The sequence below is a fragment of the Phascolarctos cinereus genome, unplaced genomic scaffold (genome assembly GCF_003287225.1).
Source record: "Phascolarctos cinereus isolate Bilbo 61053 unplaced genomic scaffold, phaCin_HiC Scaffold_3;HRSCAF=262, whole genome shotgun sequence".
Lineage (NCBI taxonomy): Eukaryota > Metazoa > Chordata > Mammalia > Diprotodontia > Phascolarctidae > Phascolarctos > Phascolarctos cinereus.
This window is the reverse complement of record NW_027555736.1, coordinates 106,756,264-106,783,495: the sequence shown is the minus strand read 5'-3', so window position 1 is coordinate 106,783,495 and position 27,232 is coordinate 106,756,264. Positions and strand designations below refer to the sequence as shown.

The 27,232-nt window shown below is 44.9% G+C and overlaps 1 protein-coding gene across 1 annotated transcript in view; it reads right to left on the bottom strand.

Annotated features, from left to right (window-relative positions):
• SH3PXD2A (SH3 and PX domains 2A) overlaps positions 1-27,232 on the bottom strand; it is a 343,376-nt gene that overhangs the window by 62,480 nt on the left and 253,664 nt on the right. The window contains 1 exon segment of the mRNA XM_078151076.1: positions 23,129-23,260. Within this exon segment, the coding sequence (XP_078007202.1) occupies positions 23,129-23,260 (132 nt within the window).

Genomic DNA, 27,232 nt, shown 5'->3' with positions numbered 1-27,232 from the left:
CCCTAGGAAGAATTGAGATCTGCCACCTATAGGCTTGTCATATGGAGTAATCTTGGAGGTGGAATTTTCCTTCTCTCCCTTTTTGGAAAGAAAGAACCAACCATCATCTGTTCTCATTTTTTCATGGTTTCCAGGATACCAAATATCTTATTCTGCTGGAAATAGCAGAAGTCTCAGCCTCTTTTTTTTCTCCTCTGTTGCCAACTAGGGTCTAAAAAATGATTCTGATAGCCCAGTAAAAAGTCACAGGCCTGCCTTCTACTCAAAGTGTTTTCCCAGGAACTGGACAGGCTGCAGCAATGAGCATTTCAACTTTCCACCTGCCCCAGCACTCCATACTTTAACAGTCTCCCAGGGCTCTAGCTCTATGTTGCTTAAATAAGAATGATTATTAATAACAATAGTAACATTTAGAGTGCTTTACAATTTACAAAACACTTTTTATAAATTTTATCTCATTTTATCCTCATAAGAGCCCTGGGAGGTAGCTTCTGTTTTATTCCTGTTTCACAGATGAGGAAACTGAAATAGGCAAGGGTTATGTGACTTGCCCAAGGTCACACAGTAAGTCTAAGGATGAATTTGAATTCAGGTCTTCTGGACTCTAGGTTCAGCGCTCTGTCCACCATGCTACTTATAGCTGCCTGTTTTGAATTTTCTCAGCCTGGGGTATTGTTAGAAAACTTCCAAACTGTATATCCCTCTGGGCCAGAAGGGAATGGTAGATACACCTCCCTAGGTGGAGTCAAGTTTTCTGTGCCTCTGTTCCTACACAGCTCCCTTGAGTCACCCATGACCCTCAGTGGCTGTTAGTAAAAGCCAAGGTGGCCAGAGAGACCTTCCTCTCATTCTCAACTCCTCATAGGTCACCTGACAAGTGGATATAATCGATCAACTGAAAAGCCATCCGCTGTAGTACAGGAACAAGGTGATAGAGTTGTCAGACTCTATCAGAGTCAGGCCAGGGTTTAATTCCCAGCTATATATACAGCACCTCTCTGATCCCTCCTATCTATCTACCATCCCCTTCTTCAGAGCCTCATTTTTCTCTAGAGGTACCTAGGTAACACAACGGATAGAATGCAGGACCTGGAATCAGGAATCCCTGCTTTCAAATCCAGTTTCAGACACTTACTAGCTAAGTGAATGTGGGCAAGTCATTTAATCTCTGTCTGCCTCAGTTTTCCCATCTGTAAAATGGGTATAAAAATAGCACCCATCTCTCAGGATTGCTATTGAGTATGAAATACTTGTAAAAATTTTAATTTGCCTCACATTTAAATTACTTCACCAAAAACTTAGTGAGGTAATATTTGTAAGGCACTCTGCAAAGTTCTGGCAAAGAGCTTGGAGTCAGGAAGACCTGAGTTCAAATCCAACTTCAGACACTTATTAGCTGTATGACTGTGGTCAAGTCTCTTAACTCTGTTTGCCTCAGTTTCCTAATCTGTAAAAATGAGCTGCAAAAGAAAATGACAAACAGCTTCAGTACCTCTGCCCAAAAAAACCCCAAATGATGTCACAGAGTCAGATATGACTGAAAAAATGACTCAACAACAACAAACCTTTAAGCCTTACATAAATGCTTTGCTATTTATTATTATTATTATTATTATTATTCTCATCTGTCAAATGGTGATAAAATTTTGGACCTATTTTCTCACTGGGATACCAGGGGTCACATGGATAATAGATTCAAAAGTGCCTTGGGTAAATAGAAAGGAAAACACATACATACCAGAGGTTATTGTTGCTCTATCAGTCCAACACAGTGCAATGGTCATGCTCAAATAGATTTCCTTTTCTCTCCTGGACAAAGAGAAAGGCATCTTGGTCCCCAGAGTGGAGGTGGGATCAGCTGAGAAAGTCACTGATAACCTTAGAACAGAGACCCGCCTCAGCCCTCTCTATTGGACCACACTGCCCTGAACGAAGAAGAAGCTGACAGTGCTTGTTCACTCTTAACTGGGGTCAAATTTGAAAAGATGGGGGGAAGGGAAGAGGAGGGGTTTGGGAACGAGTGGAAGACTCAATTTAAAGAACTTTAAAAAGCAAAGCAAAACAGAACTCAGACCACAGTTCTTCTGTAACATTCACCCAGACTCTGCTTATTTAATTCCTGGGGAATTTTAAATACAGGGCTTGCAAAAATATGCACCATCCAAAGGCAATCGCCCTTTCATGAGGCAGATTCTTCCAGACCGAGGTGAGGGGTGGCTACCAGGAATGCTGATGGATTGGGATCTCTCAAGTTCACTGATGGAACAATCAGCAGAATCGGGGTGAGGGAGAAAGGCAGGGCCCGATTCTCACAGACACGGAAAGAGGACAAATGGAACCGGGCACCTCTCGCTCTCAAATCTCCACTTAATGGGCTCCATGTTAGGAAGGTAATAGTGGGGAAAGAGAAGAAAAAGCAGAGAATGTTTCTCTCCCCAAATCCTCAGGAAGCAGAATGTTGGGTTCTAGCCACACTATTCTTCAAGGCAACTCAGTCAGGGTCTGTCTCAGCCCCCAAGCCCCAATTCTGATGGGGATCTTGGGCACAGAGAGGTTATATAATGTACTCAAGGTCAAACAGCAAACAGATACTCCCTGCTCCACCCCTAACCCTGCTACTAATACTTCTATGTTATGGACCTTTCTCAAAACAAGATTTAAAAACCAAACTTCTGGGAGGATGGGGTGGAAAGAATCAGGAAAATCCTATATTTATCAGAGCAGATTCACTAGGGCAGAAAAGAATCCCATATCAATATTTTCTCCTAAACAAACTATTTGCCTTTCCTAGTCCCTTAGGACACAACCCCACTGGTAAGCTGCAGGATGGAGACAATGAATTTGAGACAGTACCTTATACGGTAAGCACAAACACAGCCCCTGCTCCTTGGGCCATAAAGCCTGCAGACTCACAGCTTTGGAATGGGAAGAGAAAGACCTGCAGCCCCACATAGCCTGGAGAGGGGGGATTGGAGAGCCAAGCTGTCCGCCTGGCCTGGTGAGTTCTGGGTTTTCCCAGGGTCAGCTGGAATCCTAGCTATCTTCATTGGGCCTGAGACTAGGGCTTGAGACAGTCAGATCTCAGACTACTGGGAAAAGCCTGGATTCAGGTACAGAGTAACAAAGAAAAAAAAAACAGGGGTGGAGGACTGTGTGTGTGTGTGTGTGTGTGTGTGTGTGTGTGAGACAGAGAGACAGAGAAAGACTGAGACATGGGGGGTGAGAGAAGAAGAGAGAAAGAAGAAAGAGGAGGAAGAAAGAGTGAAAAAGGAGGGGGGGAGAGAGAAGGAGGAGGAAGAGGAGAGAGAGAAGGGAGAGAGTCAAGGAGTGAAAGAAGAGGAAGAGGTGAGAGAGAAAGGGATAGGGAAAGAGGAGGAAAAGAGAGAGAGTACATGATGGCAAGAGAGAAAGTGATTAGATAATATCACAGCTTCAAAGGCCCTTGGAGATCATCTAACCCAACTTTCATCATTGCACAGAGGAAAAAACTGAGGCCCAGAGAAGGGAGATAGCTAAAGGGAGTGTGGGGATTAAAGGCTTTCTGCCCTCATATCTGAGCCTTTTATTTTACTGTTTTTATAAGTTTTATTGCTGCCTTTTTTTTTTACACCAGTCACTTCCCCATCGACTGCATCCCTTCCCCCACTCAGCCTAGAACCTCCTCTCGTGACAAAGAAAAACAGTTAGCAAAACCAAAAGATCAAACAATAGCTCAGTGTTCAAAAACTTATGCAACATTCCACTCCGGTAGGCCCCCACCTTTCTTGTGTTTCATTCATTATCTGTTCTCTGGGGCTGAGGCTGATTGTTGCAATAAACCTGAGTTTGGCTTTTAATGTTGTTTTCAGTTAGGTGATTGAAGTCATTGTGTATAATGTTCTCTTGGGCCTGCTTACTTCACTCTGCATTAGTTCATACAAGTCATGTTTCTCTGACTCTCTCAGATACATTGTTTTTTATGGTGCAATAATATTCCATTACATTCACATGCCACAATTTGTTTTGCCATTTCCCAATCGATGGGCACCCAGGCTGTTTCCCGTTTGTTTTTTTCTACCACCAAAAGTGCTGCTACAATTATTTTTGGTTACATATGGGAAACCGGGATGATTATTGAGGCAAAAAGGAAGCGGGGTACCAGTGGAAAGTGGCAGTAAGAGGGACATTCTTGCTGTGCTTGCTACCCAACTTCTGGCTAGGTCTTTGTGGGATCTCTATGTAAGGCTCTCCTGGCCACCCCATCCCCATGTCCCAAACCTTTACTCTCTTCAATCAAAACAGACCAATCTAGAGCACAGGAACCTACATTATAAGCCCCTATCCTGGAGACTGGGCTCAAATTCTACAGGCAGGAGTCCAGGGATGACTAGAACAACAGGACTCTAGGTGAGATGGACATACAGGAGTTAACTTGTAAGCCGTGGTCAAGGGAGGAAGATATGCCTAGTTTGAGACAAACCATCCCGTGTAGTTCGTAGAAATTATAGATTTAGGGCTAGAAGGGACCTTAGAGGTCAGAGTCTAACTTTTTCATTTTACGGATGAGGAAGCTGAGGCACAGAAAGGCTAAGTGAAGAAAGGCTTACACAGGGTCACAGGACTTGTAAGTATCTGAGGTAGCATCTGCCCTTGGGTCTTCCTGGCCCCAAGTCCAGTGCTCTATCCACTATGCAGCCCATCTCCTTTCCACTGGAATCTGTCAGTTTTCTGAGACTGAGATTTCCTCAGTCCTGACCTCACCTTCAGAAATCTAACTCTTGTCCTGGGTTCCAGACTCATTCCTATCTCCATGCTTAGGTTTGCTCCTCTTCTCTGGAATGTCTTCTCTGTCCATCCAAATCTAACCTTTCCTTCAATACCCAGATAAAGCAAGTTCTACCTCCTCTATGAAGTCCTCCCTAATCATTCTACTCCACAATGATTTTTCTGACTCAGATGCCTCCAGACATACTTAAAGTCCTGCTCCATAGCTCCGGAGCTTAGCACTTAATCATCCACTGCCTTGTATTAGGTGCTAATTACTTTGCTTATAGGATCTCCTCTATTAGGCCAAGAGTTGCCCCCGGATAGGGGCTGGCTGTCTCCTCTTCGGCTTATCTCCTGCACAGAACAGCTAGTACAGCTGATCCCAAGGGCTGGCTGAGAACAGGGTTGGCTCGTACTAGACCTGCTGACACACTTGCTGAGTGGTTCTTGACCTCACTCCCTGGTTGCCATGTCAGATCGAGGCCATCATACTTCCAGTCCCAACTGGGTAACACGACCCCAGTGCCTGTCTGTTCCTGTTCCTAAGTGATTTGGCTTCTCATTCATGTGTCCTGAACCTCTACCCCTGGTGGGAGATATCAGGAGATGAAAGTAGTGATGTAATAAGGTAATGAGGAAGGCTACTGGTGACTGAATAAGGACCAACAGTCAGATTCCTGACAGAGTGGCCCAGATCCCAAGGGGTAATCACTGGTCTGGACACTGTCCCTTATTCTATAAGACACAACCTGAGCCATCTATAACGAAAGAATGTCCCAACTAGAAAGAGACCTTCGAATCCACTGAGCCCTATGCCTTCACTGATCTGCTCTGGGTTAAATAGTGAGTTAGTATTATTTGTTATATGTTGTGGGCTATTTAATAGAATTTTTAATAATATCCACATTCACATTGGCGTTTTGTGGTTTACATAACAATACTCTACTCACAGACACTCTAACGAGGTAGGTGGTACAAATATTATCCTCATTTTATAGATAAGGAAATTGAGAATCTTTTAAGTGCCAAAGGTCACAACTGGCAAGCACTGGATTTGGGATTTGAAACCAGATCACCTGATCCCTAGTGCAATACTCTTTCCATTATAAAACATTGCAAAGCTGAGTTTTAGGCTTCTCTTACATTCCTACCACAGGGTCATCTTCCTCATAGGAACAGATTTATTTGGTGATTTATAATTTGCAAAGTATTTCACCTTTATTATCTCACCTGAGCCTTACAACAACCCTGTGAGGTATGTGTAAAGATTATTCCTATTTTACACATGAGGAAACTGAGACTCAAGGATGAGAAATTATTTACCCAAGGTCACACGGCTAATAGGTTTGAGAGGAAGGAGTCGAACACCCCACGCTGCCTCTCATAATATGTGCTGATTGTTAGTTGTTGGTTGGTATTCATTCACTCATTTATTCCACAAACATGGCAGGGGATGGGGGTGGGAGAGGGGAAAGAGAAGCTAGCAATGAAGATGACAATTCTTGTCCTCAAGGCAATCTGAGATCTAATAGGGAAGACAAGATATGTACACATAACTGTGATATACAATAGAAAGTATTAAGTACATGAGAGAGGTAGAAAATACTGAGCAAGTTCAGAGGATTGGGAGACCCTAGCTAAGATACTAGGACTACGGAATGCCCAGGAAGGCCTTGGGGGGCATGAGGACAAAGAAGAGCCTAAGAAGGGAAGTGGAAGGTGCTGGAGACTTCACAATTTTGTCTGGGACCAGATGGTCAGGCTCACAACTTCTTTTGTATCATCCCCTCCCCTCTTCCGCTCCCTCTCTCAGGGCTGGGCATACACCAAAAACCCAATACCAGTTTGCTCTGCTGAGTAAAAGCAGCCATGGCTCTGGCTAGTTTGGGCTGCTGAGCAGGGCAGAGACTCAGAGAATGTGGGATTCTCCCAGCCTCTTCCCAAGATTCTGGAATCCCCAGCTCCTAGATCCCCAAGGGGAAGGAGGCAAAGCACATGAGACACTAGAGGGGAAAAACCGACAAGCAGAAAGGGCTCAAACACACTAATACCAATGGGAACCTTGGAAACCTTGCAAACCCTGGCACTCTTTTTCAGACCTTATCCCAGCTCTGAATGGGTCCCATATTTCAGCATGGGACCTACTGCAGATCAGGTTTAACTGGGCAAAGGTTCGGGCAAGCGCTGTGAGAGGAGGGGGGCACATTCTTCCCCATGGAAGCCAGCAGTCCTAAAGTCATACTTCTGGTTGTAACCGAAGCCAGTCTGTTTGTGATTACGGTGCCTTGCTTGCTGCCAAACCAGCTCTCAAGCTGCTTATTCACAGTCCGGCTCTGAGGGAACACACTCAAGTTAATAATCTTGTCCTCATCTGACATAAGCCCAACCACCCCCAACAGCACCCTTCTCCCTCCCTGCCCACCTCACCTCTTCCTCCACTGGGACCTTTCTTGTTCCTCAAGGCCAACTTTTTGAAACAGCATTTTTAAGACGAAAATTAGCAAAATAAATGCCTCCCAGAATACCTTCCAACACATTTCCATGAAGCCTAGTTACTTTCTTGCTCTCCTGCTAATCATCCTGAAAAAATACCAGCCTGGTCATCCAGGGCAAGGGTAAATGAGCCATAGAGATGGGCCTTATCAGCTTTATGGGATCACAGGCTTTAGAGCCAGAAAGAACCTTGAAGATGATCGAGTCTAAGTTCCTGATTTTACAGATGAAGAACCCAAGCTCCAGAGTATAACTTGCTCAAGGTGACCCAAATGAATAAATAGCACAGCCAGGATTTGAACCTAGTCTCTCTGAGTCCAGGTTCAGTGCTTTTTATACTACAATGTGTTTTCTTCCTGGCTCTAAGAAACAAACTGTTGAAATGCAACAGAAGCAGCCTGAGGAGACTCCAGTCTATGCCTCAGCTGCCTTGTCTCCAGAAACATAATATTCAAAACATTTGGTCTGCATAAAGCTCACTCCAAAGTGCATATGGTAACCCTTGACCTCTGCAGCTGCTGTTTCAAACCGAACCATTTTCGCCACAAGAGATACTTTTCGGGGAGGGTAGTTGACTGGGAGTGACTTAGAATGGCTAGATTTTCAGCCACCTCCTTAGTTTCCCAAACTGGCTTCTCTCTGGAACCTCTGAAGCTACAGAAAGATGGGAGAAACCTTTTGGGGGCTGGGAGGGGTGTGTGTGTGTGTGTGTGTGTGTGTGTGTGTGTGTGTGTGTGTGTGTAGGAAGGAGTGTTGCTAAAAGGACCAAGAAACAGCAGCCACAACCATCTTCCAGCACTTCTTGGTAGGACCCTGTCCAACAGCCTTGGGAATAGAAACTGTTCCCAAGAAAAAGTAACATAGCCCACTGCCTTTCTAGTCTTCTTACACCTCACATCCCCCACCCACTCTTCAATGCAGCAACAATGGCCTCCTTGCTGCTCCCCAAACAAGACATTCCATCACTCAGCTCTGGGCATTTCCACTCATGCCTGGAGTGCTCTCCCTCCCCACCTCCACCTCCTGGATTCCTTCGGGTTCCAACTCAAATCTCCCCTACTACAGGAAGCCTTTCCCAATGCATCTTTAATTCTGGTGCCTTTCCTCTGTTGCTTATTTCCAATCTATCTGTTTATATTTAGTTGTTTGCTTATTCTTGGCCCTGTTAGATTATGAGCTCCTTGAGGGCAGGGGACTGCCTTTTGCCTTCCTTTATATCCCTAGCACTTAATACAGTGCCTGGAACATAGTAGGTGCTTAGTAAATGTTTATTTACTGACTGATAGTGGAAAAAATACTATATATATGAAGATAGAGACAGTTCACATTAAACTTTACTATATGAGAAGATCCACATGTACATGAAATAAACGAGAGTACAAAAGGAGAGGCATTTCCCCTGTACTTACCTCTCGAGCCTGCCTAGGAAACCAATCCTGTTCACTCTCCATGCCTTTCTTCTTCAACTCCCCTTTGTCAAAATGACAGTGCAGAACAACAGGTAAATTAATCCATTGTCTTCCACAATCAAGCCTTGTCATTTGTTTGATCAAAGATGCCCCACCTTCAGGATGGATGCCCTATCCTTCAGCAGGATGGAAAGAGAAATGGACCCTGAGTCACAGAACCAAAGAATCTCAGGGATAAAGATTCTTATTACCTCACAAGGTTGTTGTGAAGTTCAAATGAAATATATAGGTCTGTGTTGGTTTATGTATATGTATATATACATGTACATACATATAGACATGTATATGTATATAGACATGTGCATATTTATGTATAAAGCTTTCAATACATGATAGAAATACCAACTATTATCTTGAGTACCTCTCATCCACAGTGAGTGGGGGGAGGTAAAGGGACAAATATTTACATAGTACCTCCTATGCGACAGGCCCCATGCTAAGTGCTTTACAGATACTATTTCATTTTATCCTCACAACAGCCCTGTGAGGTAGGTGCTATCATTGTCCTCATTTCAGAGATGAAGAAACTGAGGCAGAAAGAGGTTAAGAGACTTGCCTAGGGTCACCCAAATAGTAAATGTCTGAGGACAAATTTGAACTTGTCTTCCTAACTCCAGGGCTGGCACCCTATCCGCTGTACCACCTAGCTGATGGGGAACTGACTGCCTTGTAAGACAGCCAATCTAATGTCCAATAGGACATTATTATTATTAATAAAGAAATAACATTTATATAGTGCTCACTATGGACCAGGCACTGTGCTAAGCGCTTTACAAATATTATCTCATTTGATCCTCACAACAATCCTAGGAAGTAGGTGCTATTATTATCGCCATTTTATAGATGAGGAAACTGAGGCAAATGAAGGTTAAGTGACTTGCCCAGGGTCACACAGGTAGGAAGTGTATGAGGTCAAATTTGAACTCAGGTCTTCCTGCTGACTCCAGGCCCAGTGCTCTATGCTCTATCCATGGTACCACCTAAGTGCCAGTTACTGTTAGAAAGCTATTCCTTACACTGAATTGAATCTGCTTCCCAGTTCTTTGCATCTGTATGACTAATTGTCTGTTCTGTATCCACACAATACAGTCTTTCTGATAGCCTAGTAGAAGGTTTGGCCTATAATAGGTTCTTAATAAATGCTTACCGACTGACTGATCATTTCGCCCTTCTCCAAGGTAGACTATAATTCTTTCGACCTGATGTGGTTTTTGGTTCATCGCTATTCTTGTGACCCTTCTCTACAGCTGTTCCCTCCAGTTTGCCCAAGTCCCCTTTAAAACATGGATTCTAGAACTGAATATACAATGCAGCTAGTCTAGAGTCAGGAAGACCTGAGTCCAAATACAGCCTAAGACACTCATGAGCTCTGTGACTCTAGACAATTCATGCACCTTTGTCAGTCTCAGTTTCCTCAACTGTAAAATAGGGATGATAACAGCATCTATCCCAAGGTTGTTGTGAGGATTAAATGAGATAATATCTGTAAAGTGCTTAGCACAGTGCTCAGCACAAAGTAGGCACTTAATGAATGTTTGTTTCCTTATGATATAGATATGGTCTAACTAAGGTAGTGTACAGTGTTCTTTGTTTTAACATTTAATAAAGAAATCTAAGGTGACATTAGATTTTTATGGTATTTAGGTCATACTGAGTTGGTGGTCAACTAAAATCCCATGTCATTTTCACACAAACTGCTATCTATCCATCTCTCACTCTATTCTTATATCATTAATTTTTTTGAACTTAAGTACACGCCTTTACACTTATCTCTCTTAAATTTCAACTTGTTCATTTCTTTTTCCAACCTATCAAGATAATTTTTGGATTCCACTTCCATCATCTGATATATTTAGTCATTCTTCATGTCCTCTATCAGTCATCTCCTACTCTGTTCTTGTTTAGTTGATTTTTTGAACCTAAGTGTAGGCGTTTACATTCATCACTATTAAATTCCAACTTGTTAGTTCCAACTAATCCTTCCAGACAACCAAAACAATTTTGGACCTCAATTCTTCCAACATATTAGCCATTCTTTGTGTCATCTACAACCTCTCTGCTTTCATCTGAGCGATGGATAATGATGTTGACCAGGGTGATTATACTAATTATTCTTCTTAGCAACTGTATCACGCACACCTTGAGCACAGCCCCAACTGGCAATCCCTTGACTGAATGTTCAAAGTCAGAAGGAAGTACTGGATATCATCTTGGATGCCACAGGGTGACCACTCGAGGTGTGCGGTGAGCATTCAATAGCCCCTGGGGGTGCTAATCACTAGGGATGATGCCCTAGAGAATAACCCTTTGGTCCTTACTTACATTTCCTCATACTCCTAAACTTTTACAATAATGGAAATCCTGTGCTTTATGAAAGAAAGACAAAAGACAAAGGAAGAAAAAAAAAACAACAGCCAGGACTGACTGAGAGCTTTCATTACTATCAACTCAAGTACAGAAAACACATCTTTTAAAACAGTCTAGAAAGCTCCAGGATTGGGTGACCAGCCAACCACAACAGTAACCCCCGTTACCTAGCTCTGAGACCATGTGGAGAACAAAATGGATGGAATAGGTTGGAGGAGGGGAGAAGGCCCTCCAAAATCTAATAGGGAGATCACAAACTGGCTCATAAAACCTCTTTGATTTATGCCTCACCATGGCATCTCGCCAAGAAGAACAACATCTCCTCCAGCTGCCTGTCTCCTTCTGGCTACATCCACCCCAGGTTCCCCCAGGAGCAGTGCCGCCACTAAGGGGAGTGTCTCTACTTTTCAGGCTGCGGAATGGAGGTTTTTCTGGTAGGGGGGAAGTTAATACCTTTGAAAAGTGAGTCTCTTTAAACATTCAGGCTTTGAGATTAAAAAAGATCAGGAGGGATGAGGCAAGAAGGACTGGATGCTGGCCAGTACAAAGCCACAGGACGGATCAAAGATATGATCATTAAATTCCCCCCAACTCTGTCTGCCATGGCTCTTCTCCTTCCTTGGTGGTGGGGATGATGTGCCATAGAATAGGGAAGTCAGCTTAAGTTTTCCCCTCTGGGTACTGAATGTGGAGATATCCCAGAGGGACAGCATCAACCTAAAGTCAGAAAGTGAACTCGGTCATGGGTAATATAGTGATAAGAGAATTGGATCAGAGGGTCTTGAATCAAAACCTGGACCTGCCACCTGTATGTGAAATTGGGCAAATAACTTAATCTGGATGGAGACTGGTTTCTTCATTTGTAAAATGAGGGGATTGGTCCAGAACGAGATGATTTCGAAGGTCCCTTCTAGTTCTAAATCAATGATCCTATATATGAACAGTGATAAGCAAGGGGACTGGCATTCAAAACTGTACTGCATCCACCTGCCAAGCCCACTTGGGATTTTTTCCCCCTTTTCTTTGCTAGTATTCTTTCTGATCACAGAATATAAAACAAGATAGTGCCAGGGAAAAGTTTTGGACTTGGTGTCTGTAGGTTTGGGCTCAGATCCCTGCTCTAAGCACTTACAAGCTATGCGTTCAAATCACTTAACCTGAAACTTATTCTTATTATCTGCTGAATGGACACAATAGTAATTGTACTTCCTACCTCAAAGGATTGCTTTAGGGAAAGAGTTGTCTCAACTTCCCATTCCAATCTTATCTTCCTCTGTTTCTTGACAAGAACCCTTTACTCTTGTCAAGCTGGTCTGTCCTTACTGTGCACCTCTTTGCTTACAGTATTTCTCCTCTGCCTAGAATCATTATGGAAGTGTGAGCTATTGTGATAGCGAACGTAAGGTCCCTCACTTTTTTTTCCCTGGGTTAGTCCAGGGAAGAGAATAACTGAATGACAGGATGACCTTGCTAACTCTCAGAAATTCTTGGAAGGGTACTTAATCACTATGGTGGTGACAGCAGCCTACACATAGAGGGCCACCACCCCAGCAACTCTAATGTATACACCTAGTCCAAAGGAAGTCCAAAGAAAACCCTCCAGGTGGAACTGGAGCAGGACTGTAGGACCTGGCCCACTTCCTGCATAGAAGTATGAGGCTTCTTCTGTGATAACTCGGCATATCCAAAATAACACACCTCTGTTTGAACCCCCTCAACAATGGGGAAAGCAGATGCAGATGCCACCACACACAGATCTGTACATCTCAGCTTTCAACCCTGGATGAAAAGGAGGTGGCTCTGATAGGCTTCCTTGACTTCGATTTCTTTGTACCATTTCCCATCCCCTGCTTCTCCAATTCCCATTCAAAGCATCATAGACTTAGCACTAGAAGGGGCTAGTGACCATCTACCCAACTCCTTCATTTTACAGATGAGGAAAAAAAGGCCCAGAGAGGCTAAGTGATTTTTCCAAAGTCACAGAGGCAGTAAGTTTTGAACACAGGTCCTCTGGCTATAAATTCAGGGCCTTTCCCATTGTACCAAGCTGTCTTTGTCCTTGGCAAGGCTGGCAAGTTTATTCCTAAGGGCAGATGAAGAAGGGATGTCCTGCTGGTAGAGAAATCTACATTTAAAATCTCTAGCCAAAGCCCATGGAGAAATGGTCATTATTGTGAAGCCTGTAGCAATACCTGCTCTTGTAAACGATCTCAAAAGCAGCACACAGAAAGTCCCAGAGGAGTTCAGCTGGGACAGGCCAGTTCAGTTTGCTCAGTCCACCGTCAATCCCAGTTTGGGCCAAAAAGGAATACAATTGGAGGGCTGTTTACATCCCATCCCCTAAATGGGAGCACAAGGACAACATAACCCAAGGGTTCTAGAATGGAATGTTTTGCACTGGGAGCAGCTGATTTGTTAGGCTGGGTCCGCAGGAGGAGATGGACTTTCACAATCACCCTTTGATCTTGAATAGTGGATTATTCACTTTACAGGTCAACAAAATTTTAATCTGGCTTCCTTCCAGCAGAGGCCATATCCCTGGAAGACTTTCTCTAGTACCCAGAGAAGGCAGGGCCTTTTTAGGATCAGAAAGATATGTAATTAGGAAAGTAAAATTGCAACTTTACCAAAATAATGATGATAATTAAAATTCATACAGTATGCTATTAAGGATAGAGGTTAAGCTTGTGATTTCATTAGAATAGGGAACTCCTGGATAAGAAAGCTCTACTAGTGAAGACCAGCATCTTCTTTGCAACTTAGTGAGGCAGCTTGTGGTACAGTAGATAGAGCACTGAGTCTGGAGTCAGGGAGACCTAAGTTCAAATCCAGCCTCAGACACTAGGTGTATGAACCTAGGCAATTCTCTTAACCTCTGTTTGCCTTAGTTTCTTCGTCTGGAAAACAAGGATAATAATAGCACCTGACTTATAGGGTTGTTATAAGGATCAAATGAGATAATATTTGTAATAAGCACTTAGGACAGTTTCAATCAATCAATAAGCATTTATTAAATGCCTACTATGTGCCATTTCTTCTTGCTCAGTTATTTCGGTTGTGTCTAACTCTTCATGACCCCATTTGGGGTTTTCTTGGCAAAGATACTGGAGTGGTTTGCCATTTCCTTCTCCAGCTCTTTTACAGATGAGGAAACTGAGGCAAACAGGGCAAAGTGACTTGCCCAGAGTCATACAACTAATAAGCGTCTGAGGCCGGATTTGAACTCGGGAAGATGAGCCTTCCTGACTCCAGGTCCAGTTCTACCTACTGCGCCACCAAGCTCCCCAATTATGTGCCAGAATAGGTGCTAAATGAATATTTATTCCCTTTTCTTCCCTTATTGTGTTAGAACTGTCTGAAGCACTGAGAGGTTTAAGGTGACAAAGCCAGAGCTGGGACCTGAACTCTGGTTTTCCTGGCCTCAAGGCTTAGCTCTTTATCTACTACACACTACGCAGCTTCTTAACTACAGTGTGCTATTACAGTCTAAAACAGACGACACTTTCCCCAAAATCTGGCTTGTATAAAACCCAGCTGTAACCTATAATCAGTGTTATTTTTCAGTGTATATTCTACATGTCTTTTTCTTCTCGTGAGATTTCATTCTAGAAATACAGCCTATATACTTGAGGGTGGCTTGTAAACAGGGATATGCTGGAGCCTGCTCATATAAGACAATTGTTAAATTTTCAGTGTGAGCATTTACAGTTTGGGAATTGACGATCAGGGTTTGATTTATCGTTCTGTTGATTATTTAGACTTAAGAAAGTAATGGAGAAAACGGTAATAATGCATACTAAACTTAAAAGTAGGTACTTTTTTGTTTTTGAAAGTTGGTTGTTAAACATTTACCAGCATACCCATTTATAAGGTACTTAAAAACTGGCTAGATGTAATTTAAAAAAAATTAGCTGCTACTTTGAAATATCCATGCCATCAAGAAACTGTGATAGAAACCTATGGTACATGTTTAGGGAGGATTCTAGAGTCTGTGCCCAGTGTAGAGTGTTCCAGCAAAACATTGGCCCCATGGAACACTTTTTATGACGTCTGGCTTAAGTCACAGAATCCTAGGATGGCAGCTCTCAAGGTAATTTTCCTCAGGCACGATGTGAGGAATTCTGCCAGCTGTGGTAACATGGCTATGGAACATGAGGTTATGGAATCCCAAAGACACTGATATCGGCAGAGAGAATGGTTGCGGCTGAGAATTTAGAGCAAAAAACCCCAAAGTATCTTGGAGCCCCAAAACGATCACCATAAACCCAACTGCTTAAGTGTGTAATATCACATTGCCACAAGATAATCTAGGGAAAGGAAAAAGAAAGGAACAATCTCTCAACCCCAGCTCCCCTGGGGCCAGGCAAATTACACTCTCCAGAATGAGTTTGTTTTACATATTGCAGACAATTCCGTATTGGAAATCTGTTATGCAATGAGGGAAGAAACAGGGCTGGGGTGTCATTTTTCCTACTCCTCAGCGTTAAGACTAGGCCAAAGACCTGCCAGGGTAAGGTTCCTGAGGATGCCTCTCAGAAGGGTAACCAGTGGAGGAGGTGACTCTGGTGGCCCCAGGGCAACAGTGTGGGCCTTACAAGTCTGTCAGTGTTTCCATTACAAATGGCCCCTCAACATCTCCTAACACAATTGTCCTTTAGCACAAGCAGTGGCAACTTGGCACTCAGGTAGCCTTTCCCTGGCAGTTGTTTTCAGAGAACTGTGGAATTTGTTACAAGTCTATGCTCTAATGACCTCTCTGGCAAGTCCTCCTGTCTGCCCTGGGGACAGAGGGACCTCAAATCTGATAGTTTTCTCACTTGTCTTCCCACCTCTACTCTCTCTTTCTCCTGAACACCATGACTAGCTTATCGATCTCCTTCAAGCCTAAAGTTCCCTTGATCATGTCACTCACTCCTTTGCTTAGAGACTTTCAATGGCTCCCAGTTTCCTATCACAAGCCCAATCTCCTCTGCCTGCCTTTCCAAGTCCTACATCATTTGGCCCTATCCTATCAATCCAATCTAATTTCTGTTCCAGTATCTAGTCCCCTATCTCATGAATATACTAGGATTATTTCTGTTTTTATTTCTTCACTTACATTTCCCAGTCCCATAACCCCTTATACCTTCTCCTTAATCTGTGACCTATCTATACTTTCAGGCCCAGGTCAAGTCCCATTTCTGCCAGAAAGTTTTCCTGGTAAGTCTAGCCTTCACTGACTTATCTGACTCTTCTCAGAACTCTAGTAGTTATCATCTGTGCCACAGAATTTAACTGTTAATTAAACATTGTTTTGCACCGTTCATTACTGTTCTGCGTGTGCACAGAAGTCTCCCAAGAGCTAGAACTGTGTTTAGCACCGAGCGAGGCACCAAAAAGGCCTTGCACTGACCTGAGTGTTTGCTAAAGCTGCTTCATTCCCTTAAGGTTTTCTGGGTCAGGATATTATATCCCATGACTCTTCTTTCCTTTGAGGCCCTGCCTCCATCCCAGTGGTTCTTTGTGGCTGGAATAAATAGGCCCCAAGGATGCTTCTAGTCCCTATGACAGATCCGTAGACTGTTTCTTTTCCATCTAGATTTCTCACTCCTCAGCTCCAGCAGGGCACAGCCTGACTCATCCATGTGTCTCCCCTGCATGGGGCCCAGTGCTCTGTGCTCAGTGGGCACTGACATGTTTGAAGGACTTCCTGTTCTCGCCAGCATGACTAGATTTAACCTTCCCCTGAGCCAGGCTCAAGAAGAATGGCAGCTGACCAGGGCAAGAGCTGACATTTTAGGCAAGGTTTATTGCCCCTAAAACTCTCCCTTAGAGGGATGGATTTCAGAGCTCAATAAGGGCGCTAGAATCAAAGGATCATCATCATAGTCGGAAGGTTAGACAATTTCCTTCCTGAAATCTTTATTTCAAGTGCCTTCCCTCTATTGATTATCTCCAATTGCCTATATTTTGTTTGTACATAGTTACCTCACCGGCCTCTCTCCCTATCCCCGACTGAGATCAGGCACTGATTTTTGCCTTTCTTTGTGTCCCTACCACTTAGCACAGTGCCTGACACATGGCAGATGCTTAATAAATGCTTGTTGACTTGACTGACTGACAGGTGATCAGATATAGCCTCTAATAACAGGGATCTCACTATTTTTTATATCGAGTCTACCAGAATGTGTTCTCTTTCTCCCTTGGAAAATACATTTGTCTTCTTAAACCACTTTCCCCAACACATTATGGGGTGACCTAGGGATGTGAATGAATCAGTTCTGACCTGACCTTGCCCACAAAAGAAGAAGGGACTTAATTTGAATGAGCCTACAGACTGGCTCTCAACCCACTTCAAGCCTGCAGTGAGGAGCTCAGGACAGAACAAGATGGCCTTGGCTTCCATTCTAGGGAGTTACAAGAAGAGACAGAAATTGCTCACAGAAGCATATGACATGTGAGCATAAAACCCTGAGGATGCCATTCACTACGATAGTGCCACTGTGCCAATGAGAAAGAGAGGGAAAGCAAGTGGCCCATAGGTACACAAAAAGTTACAGCAGACATAGGAAGAGACTCTCTGTCTCTGTCTTTTTTTCCTCTCTCTCCACTCATCCTAGGGATGGATCCAAACCAAGGCAGAAAAGGCCGATGTAGCCTCTGCAGGTTGGCAAAGCTACGAGGCAGAACATGCGGTTTTGCAGCTGGTTTCCCTACTAAGCATTACACCCTTGGTCCCTGGAGAAGCATGTCCTTTTTCTGTCTGGGGCCAAATACACCCTGTGATTTCAGGTCAAAACTGCTTTCTCTGTGGCTACCTGAAACCTTACTCAGCAGTATCCCTGGAATCTAGCAATAAAAACTCTCTAAATTAGCTCATCCTCTGTTTGGAGAGACTCCATTTAAAAAGGCAGTTAGGTGGCACAGTGGATAGTACAGGATTTGGAGTCAGGAAGACTCAAGTTTAAAACCTGTCTCAGATACTTACTAGCTGTGTGACCCTGGGTAAGTCACTTGACCTGTTTCAGTTTCCCCGTATGCAGATGGGAATAATAATAGCACCTTCCTCTCAAATGAAATTGTGTATGCATTTTGCAAAACTTAAAGTGCTATATAAATGAATGCTAGCTAATATTATTATTTCTAGGCATATGGTACTCAACTCAGACCCCCTGAACTACTCCTATTCTTCCAAACCCAATCCATCAACAAATATTTGTTGAGCTTCCAACTATGTGCAAAGTACCATCCTAGGCACTGAGGTCACTCACTCAACTGGATATCCACATAACATCTTGCCACACATTAGCTGGCCTGGATTGCCTCCACACCCACATCATCACAATCTGAGGGCTTCCAAAAATGCTATTTGGGACACCAGGGCCCTTCTCTGAATTGCCTTGCGTTTCCTACATCAAGTTTCTGCTCAGACCAGCAACAGCGTGTCTCAAACTCCATTATCCTGTATACCAGAGGGTTCTTACTGCACACACAGGGAAGAATTTTAGATACAGAGAAACACCACTTGGAGAGTTCTCATTAGCTGGAACCCTTCAGAGATCTGTCTCTGAGTCTAACAGCGAAGGTAAAGAGTGAGAAACTCTGATGTTCTCAGGGAGCAAAGCGAGGCAAGGAAAAGGCAGAGGTTTCACTCATTTGCTCCACAACCAGCTCAGAACAGAGCTCCAATAATGTTAGTGGAAATGCTTCAACACGCCCACGTCCCAAGGTCAAAGACACCACAGTCAGGCCATTGTTTCCAAGTTCAAACTTCACTTGCTATGCATTCAGAGTCCAGCTTGTAGACAGTAGCACACATAACACACATACACACACGCACACACATATGTGTGTGTGTGTGTGTGTGTATATATGTATATATATACACACATAGACATGCATGTTGCATATGAAGATGCCAACATAAGCCCATACAAGCACATAGATACGACTGAAGCTACCTTCCTGGTCAGAAGTGGTGAGCCTCCTAAAAGAAAGGAAACCCCACCTCTCCCTGCATACACCCCTTTTTCTGGCTAAAGCCTCAAGTTCCTTTTGTACTTCCTAGTTTCCCATGTCAGCAAAAAAGGACCGGAGCAGAACAAAAAATTCAGGGCTCCCAGGACTCATGTGAAAGTAGTCGTCCCACACTGACATTCAAAGCCTACTTGGGGTGGGGGGGTGGGGGTAGGGATAATAAACAACCCTACTAAAACAAAGAAAATCTAAACCCAGAGCTCAGAGAAGGCTCTTCCCACTCTTTTGTAGCAGAGAATAACAGGCTGCAGAGCTCTCAGGGATATTAAGGAGACAATCTGGTCCCACCCTCTACTTTCAGGCAGGTAAGACATTATTATTCCCATTTCACAGGCCAAATGAATGAGCTCACAGACTTTAAAAGTCTGATCTGCTCAGAGTCACATGGATAGTAAGAGGGTAAGAGGAAGGAAACACAAGTCTCCTGTTACCTAAGGCAGAGTCTAGAGTACACCACACTGTTTTTTCACCTATACTGAGACTCTACCCATGCACTAGGTGATTCTGGTCAAGGGTGGGTAGCATATTAAGGATGCTTAGGGCCCTGCAAAGTACCTCCAGGGGGCTTCTTACCCTAGGGAGGACTCTGATGCTTTTTCTGTGCTTTTCTAACTATTCATTCCAGCCACTGGTAAGTGTTCAAAGAAAGCCTTTCCCATCCCTCCACTGTAGCACCTGCTGGCCCTCTGAATGCTGAATCCTCCGAAGCTCTGAGTGGGTGTGGGGTGGTGGTAGACATTAGTATCTGCATCATCTCACAGAATCACAGCATCTCAGAGTTGGAAAGGAAATTAGAAGTCACCTAGTACCCCAGTACAAGAAATTTTCCCCCAGAGTATTCCTGGCAGCTGGTCATTCAAACTTTACTTAAATACCTCCAATGATACATGGCGCTCATTGCTTCATGAGGCTGCCCGCCTCGCTGTTGGACAGCTGTAGTGATTCCGAAGTTCTGAAATATGTCTCCCTACTATCAGTCCCACCTCTGCTCTTTGGCACTACACAGAAAAGGTTTAATGCCTCTTCCACATGAGAATCATGGGAATTATAGATCACAGGATCATGGTCTTTGAGTTGCAAGGGACCTTGGGTCATCTAGTCTAATACACCCATTTTACAGATAAGGGCATGAGCCAGAATTTGAATCCAGGTTCTTTGATTCTAAATCCAGCAATCTTCCCACTGTACCATATTACCTTCAGATATTTGAAGGCCATGACCATGTTGCCTCCCCCCCCCCAATAACCAACTCTTTTACTTATTTCTCACATGTAAAGATTTTGAGTCTCTTCACTGTCCTGAGAATCTTCCTCTGAAGTGCTCTAGCTGGTCAATGTCTTTCCTAAAATGACATTTCCCAGAACTGAACCCAATACCCAAGAGGAATCCAGTAGGGCTGTCCCTACCTTCGTTCTAGACCCCAATTCTTCCAGTAAGCAGCCTGAGGTCACATTAGCCTTTTTGGCACCCAAGCTATCCTTCCCATTATCCCATGATCAATCAATCATTGATTAAGCACCTGTCATATGCTAGGCATCATACTAAACCCTAGGGATACCAAAAGAGGCAAAAGACAGTCCCTGCCCTCAATGAGTTTACAATCTAATAATCTTGTGCTCACATGTACTGGGAAGAGCCTTGGAGCACAAGTTGAGATGCCCGAGTTTCAGTCCCAGTTTCTGCCAACTATGTGACCAAGTGACTATGGAACTAGCTTCTCAGTCCTAGCCTCTAGTCCCCCCTTTTATAAAATAAGGGGGTCAGACTAGATGATTGTAAAGATCTCTTCCATTTCTGAGCTTCTATGGCTCTGCTTCTATAACCCCACTTGTTTTGCACATGGCTTTTCTGTGATGCCTCTTCTTTCCAAAATGGAGGGAGAGAACAGCAGTCAAAGGGGTAACAGCTGAGTGGTACAGTGGACAAAGCACTGGGCTTAGAGTCAAGAGGAGCCAAGTTCAAATTCAGCTTTAGATACAGTAGATATTTAAAGCTGTTGCAATCATTTTAACCTCTGTAAACCTCAGTTTTCCCATTCTTTAAAATGGGTTGTTGTGAGAACCAAATGAGATAACATGGGTAAAGTCCTTTGCAAACCTTAAAGTTCTTTATTATTGATTGATATAAAGAATAATAATAATAATGACAATTATCCATTTAAATAATAAGATTCATATAAATGACAGTTGTTAATATAAATAATAATGGTGAAGATTATTAATATAAATGATGACGGCTATTATTATTATTCCTACCAGGATACCTGTGGACACACACGAGCACTGTTCTCAAAAGTCGGGTCCAAGGACTGTGGGCCTCAAACAACCTCTGCCCTCACATTCCACTCTATAAAGGAGCTTCCAAGACAAGACAAAAATTTCTTCATTGGCAACCAGCTGATTCCCTTTCCTCTTTCATCATTCACAGATGCTCCCCACGGCAGGACACGGTAGGGGAAGGATACCGAGTTACATTCAGCCTAACCACGCATGGAGTTATAGAATGACTGCTCAGACTGGGAATCGGGAGACCTGGCTTTTGGTCCAGGCACTGCGACTCTATGCAAGTCACTTCAATTTACCGATGTGTGAATTAGAAAACAGTTCTGCCTTGCTACCTCACAGGAATACTAGTTCAAATGAGAGAATGAATGGGAAAGAATCCGATAAAACAGAAAATACCATAAGAATATGAGAGATTGTTAGGATAGTTCTCAATACTGACTCTTCCCTTGTGGGTAGGGACCTGTACTGGTCATATAGACTGGGGAAGAGACAGAATCTTCCCCATCCTTAACCCCAGAGGGCAGTGGAGGGACAAATAGCTCCTGGACAGGGCTCTGAAAATGTCAGTGCTCTTGAGGAATTTTCCTCAAACAAATTTCCAGGAAAGTCAATCTACTGCCACCAGCCTGAGCAAAAGTGCCTTCCATATCCAACCTGAATCCTGCCCCACAGCAGCGTGGCTATTGTCAGCTGTGTGCCAACAGTGGGGATGGATCCACACCTCCCATCAGCTTTATTGACTCTTGGGTCTCTCTTTTCACCACAGTGACTTTTGCTCCTGAGTCAATATGTACTTTGGCCTAGTTTGTGAAAGCCTCTTAATGGTTCTCCCTGCCTCCTCCCTACTATTTCCTGGACATCCATGGGACTGACCTCCCTGCTTCCTCTAGTGACCCTGATCTTGGCCTTGTACAAAATGGGGAGGGGTTCTGACTGTACAGTCCCCACACCATCCATGTAGGAACTGTGGGCTTTCTCCAGAGACCCTTCATCCCCGGGGCCTCTTAAAGACCTGAAGACTTAGTGTGGGACAGGGACCTGGTAAGCTGGCAACTTGTCAAAACTTGCAGTTGCTCCAACCCTCTGAGTGGCTGAGGGTTGTGGTGGCCTCCCTGGCAAAAGGGCCAAGATGCATCACTTTCTCTGTCTCCTTGGTGGTTAACTGATCATGGCCTGGCTTGTCCCATATCCCTGGCTGGGCCCTGGCTAAGAACGTGGTCCCAGGAGGAGAGGTAACAATGGGAGAGTGGGGAGGTGAGGGAAGGGTCCAAAGAGAACCAGGCACCTACATACAGGACGCAATCCATCAAAGAACCTCTGAGCTCAACCCCCAACCCCACTCTGGGGCTGGGAGATGCAAGATGGAGGGGGGGAGTGGGGAAGAGTCGCCTGCTGTACTGGTCAGTCTTTGGAAGTGGGATCTCAGCCCAGGCGATGCTGCCTTGGCTTTCCATTAACGGGAGCTGGTTAATTACTCCATCAGCCCGGGAGACATTCTTACAGCACAAGACAACCTTCTGGCCTCTGGCCCAAACCAACAGGGTGAAACTTCAGCCCCCACAGCCAAGCACAGAACCAGATGGAGCTAATGTATAGCTTCAGTGAAAGAGGGAGAGAGGGAGGAGGGAGGGAGAAGACCGGCGATGAGGGGAGAGGTGGGGAGAAGAGGAAAGGGAACAAAAATAGTAACTTTCAGATGAGAAAGCAGACACAGGCAAACATCCCCAGGATGACTGGGAAGGAGGGTCTCACCGCTCTCATTTTTCTCGATGACATCTACCACCTCGCCAGCCTGCAGGCTGAGTTCGGCGTTCTCTTGCTTCTTATAGTTGGACACTACCACATACTGCTCCAGGATCATGGGCTCCGAGTTCACGTCGGCACCTGGTGAGGGCAGAAAGCATGCGGTGAGCCAGCGTCCAGCCATGGCTCCACGGGGTGGCCGACCTCTGTCCATCCGACTCATGATAGGCCGATCTGTCGCCAGTACTAGACCAATCAGCGGGCAGCTGGGGCTCACAGCATAATCCCAAAGGCCTGGCCATATAGGAATAACCCCCTCTGGCCCGCAGTGCAGCGGGGCCTGGGGACATTGGGGAGCAGGAGTGCAGGGAGAAGGGGTGGAGGGAGAAAGAAAAAGGAGAAGTGGTAAGAGAAGAAAGGGAAAAGGGCGGAAAAGCAAATCCCAAACTTTGCTCCACAGAGAGTGAGCTAATCTCAAAGTTTCCTAAAGGAGTCTGAAAATAAGCCTCTTCCGAATGTGAGCTCCACAATCTCCCGGCCTGGCCTCATAGTGTTGAACATGAGATCCAGGAAGGGGTGGGGGGGAGGCATTCGGGTCTGTGGTGGAAAAAGGGAAAGGAAACAAAAAGAAAAGAAAAAGAAAGAAAGGAAGAAAGAAAGAAAGAAGGAAGAGTCCCCACCTCCCCCCACCCCTGCAAACTCCAGCAAAAATAAACAGCTCTCCCCTCAGAGCCCCAGCTCCTTCTCTTGGAGCTGTCTGAAGCTTAGGCTGGAAGTTAAGAGGGGACTGTGGACGCCAATCACTTGGGTTTACACTGCAGCCCTTAAATAGAAACACATGAGCCCCATCGAATGAGGAGCGGGGGGTGGAGGAAGGGAGGGAGGGAAGGAGGGAAGGAAGGAGGGGTAGGAGTGCAGGGAGGGCTGGGGGACTGTTTACTTGAAACTGAAGAACTAAGCTCCAGAGCCAGAGTCTTACTAACAGCCTGCCTTCCTCCCGCCCTCCCTAACTGAAATTTCCAAAAGTTCGGTTGCATTCTTTCCCCACTGAAACCCAAGGCTCCTTTGCTGCCCCAGAGTCTACTGCTATTTGTGCAATGACACTCCCCGCCTCCACTCCCACCCGAAGACCCGGCCCCCAAAGCAGAGGTTTGCCCAACTGTCGGCCTGCTCCCCCTTCCCTTCCCAACTGCCCCTCTGCCAAAAGAGATTTCAAGCTAGGACTGACCATTGCAAAATGACCCCCCTGCAGCCCCACTCCAGCACACTGGGAGAGTTCTTGGCCACAGCTCCTTCCCTCCTCAGGTCTCCTTTATGGGGGTCTGTTGCAACCTCCAGGATTTCAAGACTGAGGCTGGCAGTGGGAGGGGGTGGGGCAGGAAAAGGCAGGTCAGAAGGTCCTCACTGACAGCTCAAGGGCCACCCCCCGTGGGCCTTTCCTTGTCAGAAGGTGGGTCCTACCTCTTCCAAGGAGGGGTCTCTAATCACTCCAGTCCACAGAAATACTCCCTCCCTCTTAACATTTATAGAAGTTATTCTATAGTTAGCTTGGCACCTAGCATACCCTGCCTGATACTGTCACTTTTTTCTTCGTGCATGTCTTCTCTCCTAAATTAACCTCTAAAACTACCTGAAGGCAGGAACTATTCTCTCAAACCAATATCCTATGCTGGCTCTGTGAGATGCAGTGATTTAGAAGGCCCTGCTCTGGTCTTCTCCTTCCTTGGGTTTATGAGATAGTGAAAAGAGTACTGGCATGGGTATCAGGAGACCTGGGCCCTGGTCCTGGCCTTGCCACCCACTTACTTTGTCATATTAAACATCTCACTTCCTCTCCCCAGGCCTCAGTTTCCTCTTTAGTAAAATAAAAGGGTTGGACAAAACAATCCCTAAGCTCCCTTTCAACTCCAGCAATCTATGACACTAGGATTTCAAGTCTTGCACCTAACTGTGTGTCTGGCCTGATACAATAAATTGGCATCAGTTTAGGGACAAAACCGTCCCCAGGGATACTAGTGATTTTACTTGTATAGGGAACTCCCTCTACCAGGGAAGACTGGCCTATTCTCTGCACTAGGGTCTTAGACCGTTGTCTAGAGCACTGAGAGAGTTGAAGAGACGAGACTTATGCACAAGAAGAGATATGAACTGGACCTGCCTAGCTGGGAGCACCCTGTTTGGAAGAGGCTCCTTTTGTCTTTGTACTTCCTAGAGGGGGCACTCTTTCACTTTCCTGAGATCTGGGATCCTGGTAAACTGAATTGCCCCTTCTCCCACATGTATCATTAGCTCTTACAGGTGTTCTGGAAGGGAGAGGCCCCTGCAGAGAACTAGACATGCCCAAGCAGTGCTATCAGTCACAGCGGACCTCCAGTATTAACACCACCCCTGTCTGGCCCATTTGGAGCACTGCTTGAACTTTTCTCCAGACTCGTCCCCCAGTGGCCCAACCACTCTTGCCATTGCTCCACCACCTTCCCTCCCTCCTTCCCCATGAGTTGCTTTGTTTTTTCTTTAACAGGCTCATTTTACTGGCAGGTATTTGTTCCTTCAGGCAGACCCCAAAGCCCTTCTCCAATGGTGAGGGTGAGTCCCTTCCACAAAGGGCTACAGAAGCTATGGCCAAAACCTGCAATGCCAGAGCTACTGTAAGCAGTCTTCTTTTGATCAGCAAGATCGCACAGATTGGGGGCCACCCAAAAAGGGGGTGAGGAAGAGAGGGACCTCCAGGAACAGGCCACAATACCCCCAGCACACAGCTAAAAAGACCACACAACTGTAGAACTATGGTTCCAGGAAAATCTCTGTGTTGTGTGTGTGTGTGTGTGTGTGTGTGTGTGTGTGTGTGTGTGTGTGTACAGTGACTGTATTCCTGGAACAGTACCCAAGCCAAGTCACTCCAGGGCTGTGATTAAATGTCAAGAAGAAATGTAACCAACAGCTCTGGCAGCTTCCCCCCTCCTCCAAGACAGGGCCTGGAGTCTCCCCTTTCTCCAGCTGGACAGCATTGCTTGAATGAGGAAGAGATACCTCCCACTGAGGCTGGAGCATGGGGACCTTCAAGGGGTGAGAACATTCCCTGCCTAAAGGGGTTAATGGTGAGCAAAAAGATACTCTTTCCTCCTGCCTCCTTTATATTCCCTAGGGAATGTCTTGGCCCAGATGGCCACACAGGTGAGACTTCCTTTTAAAGCCTACATGTTTAAAAAGAAAAAAACTCTCAGTGTACAGGGATCTGGAGCACCCTTCTTTTTGGGGTATCCAGGAAAGGTGACACAGGCCTGCCAACTGATGAGCTGGTCATTAGTTGATATGGAGAGAGAATTCTGTGCATTAACTACTTGGAAAGAGGATAGGTTGGAAGTTTGGGCTCCAGAAAGAGAATAGGGTGGGGAGGGGAACAGGGGAAGAAAAGATAGAAAAAAAGAGGGAGGCTTATGGCCAAAAGATGTTGGAGGGGTCAGGCCATGTGCAGAGTATGAGGGTAGGGGCTGGAGGAAAATCAGGAGGGTTTAAACCCAAGCCAAGAAAATCTGAGGCAGGATGACAGAGGAAGGGAAAAACTATGCTTTTCCCCACCCCCAACCTTTTCCCTATTCCCTCAATCCTAGATCCCTCTTTGGAAAGTTGGCTTCAGCTTTCTAGGGGCTGAGCCTCTGTGGTACAGGTAGAAAAAGTTCATTTAGCCCACAGATGTGCACACTTAGGACACAGATGAACACATCACTTGGAGGCTATTCAAGTAACTGATAGATACCCTGTCCCCCCCTTTGCACCACCCCTTCCCCTGATCTCCTCTCTTTCTCTATGTACTCACGCATACAAGTGAACAGTCACAAAAAGCACATATGGTCCCACATTCCCACTCACTCTTGCCCATACATACACCAATTTACATATACACAATCACTTCTGACAGACTGCATATACAAATTAGACACATTTTCACAAGCATACTCATATTTGCATAGTTGTATAACTACGCAAAAAACACAAGCACACTCAGAAATGTACATGCACACAAATGGGCATATCTGTGAATGCATCTGCTTGCAAACTCATAAACACTAGCGCACAGAGGCATAGGCTAAAATATACAACTCCATTTGTACA